The sequence below is a fragment of the Glandiceps talaboti genome, chromosome 4, assembly GCF_964340395.1.
Source record: "Glandiceps talaboti chromosome 4, keGlaTala1.1, whole genome shotgun sequence".
Classification (NCBI taxonomy): Eukaryota; Metazoa; Hemichordata; class Enteropneusta; family Spengelidae; genus Glandiceps; species Glandiceps talaboti.
This window is the reverse complement of record NC_135552.1, coordinates 28,154,716-28,163,596: the sequence shown is the minus strand read 5'-3', so window position 1 is coordinate 28,163,596 and position 8,881 is coordinate 28,154,716. Positions and strand designations below refer to the sequence as shown.

At 36.3% G+C, this 8,881-nt stretch overlaps 1 protein-coding gene across 1 annotated transcript; it reads right to left on the bottom strand.

Moving 5' to 3' along the window:
* Positions 1-347: 347 nt before the first annotated feature.
* On the bottom strand, positions 348-8,042 carry LOC144433861 (proline-rich transmembrane protein 1-like). Its single transcript, XM_078122248.1, has 4 exons — positions 7,917-8,042; positions 2,695-2,822; positions 2,117-2,254; positions 348-1,535 (listed from the first exon to the last, which is right to left on the bottom strand). Exons 1-4 carry the CDS (start codon positions 7,933-7,935, stop codon positions 1,332-1,334), a joined length of 489 nt encoding a protein of 162 aa, XP_077978374.1. The 5' UTR covers positions 7,936-8,042; the 3' UTR covers positions 348-1,331.
* Between the last annotated feature and the right edge of the window lie 839 nt (positions 8,043-8,881).

The following is an 8,881-nucleotide window of genomic DNA, read 5'->3' as shown; positions in this document are numbered from 1 at the left end:
CACACACACGCACGCACACACACACACACACACACATACATACACACACACACACACACACACACATATATATATATATACATATCCTACAGTTGCAGGCAGATAGTGTGATTGTAGTCTATTTACTAGACGTGCAGTCATTTTCTACGATCTCTCTCCAAGGTGGACATGATCGTAGATAGTTAATAGACTAGGACGGGGGAAGGGGGCAACAAGATGGCCTGCTCGCTAGGGAGGGAGGGAGTGGAGGGCAGTTCAACGATGTAAGACTTTGCCTGTTATAGCAAAACTGTTAATCTGAGTTAAAGAACACGAGACTAATTTTGACAATGCAAGAGTCATACAAATTTTACTTGTGTATTGAATATTCATCTCTTTATTTACATAATAGAAAATATACATTGTAGATATAGAAATGCAGGGACGGCATTCTGACTATTTGGGTTGGCATTTGTTATTGTTAATAAACACCCAAGCGTTATACGTTCATCTTTGCATTTTCTGCATAATATGAAATACCAAGAGACTCAAACTACTACTGCTGATCCTAAAAGAAATTTTGATTCCCTTCAAAATGATTTTATTCACATTGTCTACGTAATAATTCTTTGTATGATAAGTTGGTAATTATAGAATAACTTGCATAATGTTTTATATACGTATGATTTTTAAGAAGACATTTAATGTCCACATGAGTTTTTTGTGGCGTTATCAACATTTCATTCACAGAGTCATAGCTGGCGCTGTTGATGCTGTCTTAGTCATTGTGACTCAAATACAACAAAATGCAATGTTATCAGATTAAGAATGTGATTGATAATACAAAACGAATCCATACCAGTTATATTTACATAGTAATATCAAGCAAGTGAAACCATTTAATGCAATCTGTCAAAAACTCTGTGCGAAATTTTGTACATTGTAATCAAATAAACAAGTATGTACAATTAAAAAGAAGACCCTGTGTATTTTCAATGTATAGACAATCAAGCTTTACAAAAGTCAGGATCTGCAGTTGCAGAATATGTAGTATGATATGTGATTATGTGAAACAAATTAGTGTGTGAATAGTTTGCCCTTTGCTTTATAATTCTGAATTCTGTATATGTATATAAAAAAAACCTCCCCTCCCCTCCCCGTGAACTTAATGGTCCGAGAGTTGTTGTACATTGACTGATTGACTTTTGGAGAAATTATAGGATTGTTATGTACAGTACAATATAGTTACTAGTTTGATATTATCTATGTCTTTTCCTTTGTGTTTGTATGTTTTTTTTATATTTTTTATGGGATATCTTGATGGCCTGAAATAAAGAAATAATAATAATAAATTACGTGGCTTGTGCATTGTCAGCTATATCTCCCGCGGTTTTGATAGCAGAACCAACGATGACAACGAAGTATACAACCACGATGACTACCACCAAGATGTCAGCGACTACGCCGATAACAATTGATGCAATACTCCAACATTTAGCATTTGACGAATACCTTCGCGCCGTTTCCTCGTCTCCACTCTCCCATGCCCCGTTCACCTGATGAAAGAGAGAGAAGACGCTGTTACAAACTAAGTTTTGGGACGCTGGTTTATGTAATGGCTGTTCCTGGCATTACTACGAACGATTCATAATTGTGTCATCACTTGAATTTCTCACATTCTAAATTTACTAGTTTCTCACTATTGCTCAGAGACTTGTCTTGTCTTGTACCAAGAGATGCGCCGTGATAAATGTAATACCAAGACAAGCTCATGGCTACTTATTCCCATAAAATTAATAAAACTATTCAGCCACCAAATATGCATCTTCTTCCGCGACCACAAGGGCACGTATTATTGCTTAGATTACCGTTTTCTTAGGAAAATATCGTACGAATCCTGCTGCTACAAATGTGTCAATCTCTCTTTTCTCCTTACAGGTAGGAATATATAGTCAAAAAGTTGTTATATGTGTATTTAGTCTGTAGACCTGGAAAACAACAATCTTAAATATTACACGCCCCTGTGTCCGCGACACTGCGTTTTGAACGGTGCCGTAAAAGAGGCTGTGGTTTACGACGACGATGATTTAAAATCTCTCATCACAATAACATATACAGAGGTATGTACTATACTCACCATGGCGGCAAAGATAACAGCTACAATGCCTGTAGGTATGAAGCAACAGAGCATCGAGAAAATAGCAAGAAACAAGTATGTACTGGGAGCTGTCTTGGTGACTATTGTCGTCATAGTCATTGGCTGTGGGGCTGCAACCTGTGAAGAAAACCATCGACCTTCATAACTATATGTGTCGTTCCAAATAGTGCAGTGAATTTGAATCTCCACCAATTTTTCCCATTTTTCAGAAACGATACCTCTTTGATAGGTACTGACATTGTCGTATATATCAGTATTATATTAACAGTTGAAGCACACACCCACTCTCTCTCTCTCTCTCTCTCTCTCTCTCTCTCTCTCTCTCTCTCTCTCTCTCTCTCTCTCTCTCTCTCTCTCTCTCTCTCTCTCTCTCTCTCTCTCTCTCTCTCTCTCTCTCTCTCTCTCTCTCTCTCCTTGCCTGCCATTGACAATGTTCATTTTCTCTCACCACTCATATTCGATGTCCTTGTCTTTTGAAACCATTTGTCTTTTTGCACATCGTACCTTACAAAACACAATAAATAGCTAATGGTGAGGAGCAAGTTGGAAATACTTACAACTGTTGTTGTTTGATTGGAATAACCTTGCTGTGGTTGACCATAACCAGGCTGAGGTTGCGCGTAGCCTTGTTGAGGTTGTTGCCCATATGGTGGAGGCTGTTGCTGGTCAGGCTGACCTGGTAAACCTATTGACAAAAAACGCAAAAAACTAAAAATGTTATTTTTTTTATGAGAGGATTTTGATTTGGTGTGATGTGTGCATGCAGTCCCCCCCCCCGCCCCCCGCCCATGTATCATATTCACGTGACAGGTATTTTTTGATCGTGACATAGTGTGAACTGCTTAACCGTCCTGCAAATACTTTATAAGCTCCCAGGATATCACTGTCATATAATTATTGACTACACAGGGTAAATATATTCCAAAAGGAGTTTAATAACATCTTGGCAGTGAAAGGTAGAGGAAAGCTTGAAAAGGGAATATGTAGGTTTTTTACTCTGAAAAGTCAATTCAGACATTTTCAGACAATAATTTCCAAGCTTTACAGGACAGCACCAACATATAAAAAACAATGACATAGGATTGACATTTTTTTAAATATAGTTTGATAGCATCTTGACAGTAAGAGGTAGGGGAAGAGCTTGAGACTGGGATGTGTCCACCTCATGTGGGGGTCCTTCTAGGGGGTCTCCCCCTAGAAGACCTTGAGGTTCTTTACTCTTAAAGCCAATTTTAGGCTATTCAAACCCTTTCAAGCGATAACCCCCAAGCTTTACAAGACAGCACCACCAAGTATCAGAAACTATTCTTTATAACTTACATAGGGTTGAAATATGTTCTTAAAAAGTTGAATGGCATATGATTATAGTAAAGGTCAGCACATCTAATGGCAGTATCATTGGTAGGGGGGGGGGTGGAGGTTTAAGGCAATTTTAGACTATCTTGACAAACATTTCACAAGACATGTTAGCATTGGGTGAAAACATTTAAGAAAAGTTTAATACCATTATGACAGTAAAAGGGTTGATGCATTTGATTGTTGGTTGAATGCACGAGTGACCTCTGGGAGTGAGGGAGTCATTTTACTTGGCATTGGTATTGGTATTGGTATTGGTATTGGTATTGTGATATTGATCCTTCATTGTTCTATATCGGACATTAGATTTTCATAGTTTTTAAGGTCCCTCTTTGGTTTTAACTTGGATATTAGGTTTTTGACATTTTTTTAGGGCTTTCTGTTTTTATTGGACATTTTCACTGTTTAACCTTTTTTTTTTAGTTTTGTAAAGCGCATTGAGGCTGTTGCGTAATACGCTGATAAGTATGTATTATTACAATTATTATATGTTATTATTATTATGTATATTTATGAGCTACAAGTCAGATTTATAGGCGTATACATGGCTGGATTATAACGCTAAATCTTGGTTATTACGACTTGTGTCAGTAAAACAATAGCCCACAGGCGACTGTGAATTTTACAGTGTAAACCGCTGTCTACGATTGAGACACGTAATGGAACCACGAGAAACTAGAACGTGAGGTCGTAGGGTACAAGCCCCGTTAACGCGTTGAATGGGGTGTGTGTACTTTATGTGCAGAGGTCTCACTACTACAATATTCTTCGATACAGTCAGTCGGAATAATCCGTTTTGGTATGTTAGACGAAAGCTAGACTACTAAAGCATAAAATATCACAATCCAATGGGGTACTAAGTATTTAGCATCTCAACTGGAGTGCGTGTGTAATAGAGAAAGGTTAATGTCAATACACTGTACTTATTGTCTGTAAATCGAGCGATCAAGGACAGTTTCCCTTCCCTTTGACAATGTTCATTTATTCAGCCGAACCTGTCATTCAGATTGTGCTAGGCTGCCATGCCAACCATGTACACAGAAGTAAACAAACGTCGCGTTTGATAATGGTATCTAGCTGCAGGCTAAATTAGTAAAGTATGCTGAGTAATTTTACTCAAAGTAGAAAGATTAAAGTATAAATAGAACCATTTCTACTCTTTAAAGTCTCCTTTGTTCATACATGTACGACTTGTTACATGATAGAGTGTAGGTGACAGTTGCAATTATTAAAAGTACACTGTAACTACATGCAGAGAACAAATTCGTTGTCGACTTGATCAATAATTCGCTTCACGCTATTCAACAAATGACTCGATCCTACTATGAATCCTCGTAAATACTAACTTTTATACGATTAGTAAATAACACATTTTTTTCAATGATCAGATTCGTGGATTGCCAGTCAATCTTTCAAAAATCCATATTCTGGTGTGTAACATGGCTGTAAAAATTACCTATCGATACCTCATTTTCTACTGACTTAAACATAATTGTTGCGATATCTTTTTCAAAGTTGGTCAAAATTTAATCGAGTCAGGTAAATTCTAATAGTACAATGTTTTGGGAGTCGCGTATACATAACGGATGCCAAAATCCTACATGGACAACTGAATAGTTACCATGACAACACATTCTTGATTATCCTGAATGTTTCTTTATATGAAATGCAGAGCGTTTCTATTTAATATTGAAGTTTATGATATGTTTATAATTTCTTACATATCAATGCTTAGATTTTTGTTTTCCTTAGGAAAATATCACACGAAATCTTCTAGTACAAACTATGCTCTGTCCGTTTTCTCTCCATACAGGTAGGGGAAATATATTCAAGTCAAAAGGTTGTTATATTTAGCCTGTAGACAAGAAAAACAACAATCTACAAGAAATATACTACTCGCCCCCTTTTTGTGTGGGTGTGAGTATTTGTCCAGCTTCGATTCGCTGAGTGTCATGCATCATCTGTGCATAGATTTTGTAATGAATGAATCCCCTGAATGTATCGGGCCACTTGTGGCGATCATTTCCAATATTTACACATGTACACCAAATTTGATGTTACTACATCACTAAAAACCCAATAACATTAACATACATACAACTTGACAATCAAAGGTTACTTTCTTGACCTTGCAAGTGGTGCACATCACGTGCTTGCACCTTTACAATGGCATCATTTCATTTTTTTTTGTATTATCATTTGTTTCTTTGTCTCCATGACTACAATTGTGGGCAGATCAATAGTTCTTATACCTGATATGCAAGCCACGCAATATACATAAAGTCTATTTTTCGCTCTTTGTAATATTCAACGAACACAAATCTCCTTTCTTCCACTTTTGCGGTGTCTATTGTATTGCCACGCCTTGGCTACAAAGATAGCACCCTATGAGTATGTCAAAGTACTTCAAGTATATCGTATTACATTTACGACATGAATTCAGGAGGCCCTCTACACGTAACAGACGAAACACTACCAATTATAGCACACTCTCACACGCTTTATGTCAATGTCTAGTCATAATTTCTAAGATGCTGAAGACTTACTTTTTGTCAACTGTAGACAATAGTGATTACAATTTTACATTTTTAGTACAAAATGATTTGAAATTATTTGTAGTTTAGCAGTAACGCGGAATGAAATGAACAAAATCCCTGCTGCATAGAAAAAGCTTGAGGTTTATGGAATTAGTTTAATGTAATGTATGTACTTACTAATATGATTTGTTTATGAATAAAAATGTCCTGTAGTTACATCTACTAGCTGCTGGGTTTTTTTTTTGTTTTTTTAAATTTATTTTCTTATCGTGCCAATATCCGGTACCAATTCATATATGTTTAATCATTTGTTCTAATTCCTTTGATTGTTTTGATATAAAGAACTCACCGTATGTGACCCGAAGCAAATCAATATATATATATATGATCAACCTATCGACTCGACAAAGTATGTATGCCTCACTACAATATTGATGGTGGACCAAATTCATCTCATTAATACACTCAAGTAGTCATACGTCACAATAGTAAATCAAGAATATCAGTTCTGTTTGTTTTACGGTTCCTATGACAACCAACTAAACAAGTGTTGTGAATTGACCTTGCATATACAAAAGTACGTACAAGAATGGCGACGTAAAATTAATTAGCTTCAAAAAACTGTTATCACAATGCTATTAATATTTTAGCAATTCGTAAATTGCGGCAGAGATGAATCATCGTAAATTGCGGTAGAGATGAATTATGTATATGTATCTCCGATTTCACAACCTTGACTGCTAACTGCGTTTGATGATCAACATATATGCAAACAACGCTAGGAGCGGAATGGTGTAGAGACATGGTGAAAGAGAATTTGAATCATGATGCTATTTCAATACTATAATACTAAATATGGTGAATTTAGCTCACGGAGAAGGTGGCTTATTCCCGAAGCGGGTACTTTTAATAAACTTAATTGAACACCGTGGACATGTTACTTTATAACTTAAAGTATCTACAAATGTCTTTAACTGAAATATAACGTCAGTCGGTAGCAGAGTATAAAACAGTACAGGTGTTCCAATCGAAAATAGACATAGATGCGTAACACTTCGAGTTTTAGAATGTGCTGACAATGTGCCACAAACAGAGTGTAAAACGTTTACTTTACGTTTTTCTTGATGGCACATGTATTTATATAGTTAATGATATTGTGATACAGTATTCAGGTTGTCAATTATCACAAATTGACGTCGTTGCCAGAACGATAAACACGTCACTATTGTTCACTCGCACTGACGAGCTTTCATTAAAATTTTATAGTCATTAGAGACAGGTTGAAATTTCTAGAAAGTGCAATGTTATACCGAAGTTTGAACGACAAAATGACCCATCGTTTGTATGTGTGTTAACAATGATTCGTCTAACATACCATTGCTAAAAACATTTCTGTAGTCAAAGTAAATTTTCAAAATGTCAAAAGAATCGGAGCTTTACAAAAAACAAATATTGTCAGCCGTGGAGAAGGTTTTCAAACACAAGGTCGGGCACTAGGGTAGGGTTCAAGGTATTCTGACAGTGTTCATGTAATTGATATTAAGCTTGGCACACATTTACATGTAAGAGGTGGTTAGAAATATGAAATTGATGGTCAAGTAATTTGAGCTTTAACATGCCTTTGATTCTAATTAAGAATGGATGCCGCGTAAAATTAATATAGTTTTGTACATGAATTGATAAGTTGAAATAAATGATGAACAGTTGGATAAAACAGACATACTACCGTGTAAATGGATAAATCAATGATTGACGAGCAACGAGATTAAAATCCACATACAAGGCAAAATTTCAAGACAGAAATTAAATGATAGTGTACGAAATTAAATTCGATGTTGGGGAAAAGCTTACACCATATAACGTTTAAAATATCTTTTCTTTCCTACCTTCGCTTCCGTCTGCCATCTTAAAACCCTTATATTCTCACTATGATGCTGAGAGTCTAGCAACAGGTTGTTTAGTCACCTCCTCTGGTGGATTTCGAAATGATACTCCTTACACTTATGCCATCTAACTTTTACATACAGTATATGTATATATGTTTTGTATAGTATGTTAACCGTGTTGCTATAGGCAACACCAATCAGATTAGAGATTGTTGAGACGTCTAAATGAACAAAGGAGCCAGATTCAACAAGAAAGTGGATTGATGAACAATGAATAGAATTCCATGGATTACAGAGGGAGGTGGATTATTCACACGGTTCTTTTTTCATACAGGGACCACTTTTTCTACAGAAGGCCGTGCCCTTATTAGACCGATTGTCCAGTCGCTTGTCCATGGCTATATTGTACTCATTTCTAATAATGTACCTTTTAATAGTCTTCTGGTGCCACAACTAATCTGTTACCAGACAAGATATCTTTTGGGATGGTAACCATCTTATTGCAAATGACCATTTCAAGTACACTTAGAAGAAATGATCTATTCAATTTCCACAGCAGTGTCGACTGTCCTTAACAATTTCATTACACCAGTTGCAATGTATTGGCCGTTATTTGTTTATTTTATACAGTTAATATTTACTGATAGTCTCCTTGGTACAGGTAATAACTATGCAGCATTGTAACCCATATAATAGTGTACTGGTAGGAAAATGTTGACCGAGAAGAAAAAGAACGCCATGGCTTTTGACTTTATTTAGGTTTCTTGTCACAGTGACTATTGCGATGCTATGACGCAATAATAATTTTCTTATGAATCGTGGTTTCTCATTCGGGAGAACAACTATTCACTTCATTTACATATTTTTACATGTTCTTGCACAGCCCCAAGTAAAACTCAGCGTGCTCAAGAAGGTATATCGTGACGTCATCTCAGGCAAACTCGAAGTAGAAGGAAGGTAGCCAT

Coding starts and splice junctions, on each gene's coding strand:
- LOC144433861 (XM_078122248.1), bottom strand. Junction 2,255..2,694: donor CCAATCAAACAACAACAGTT/GTAAGTATTTCC, acceptor TTTTCTTCACAG/GTTGCAGCCCCACAGCCAAT. Junction 1,536..2,116: donor CTGTTATCTTTGCCGCCATG/GTGAGTATAGTA, acceptor CTCTTTCATCAG/GTGAACGGGGCATGGGAGAG.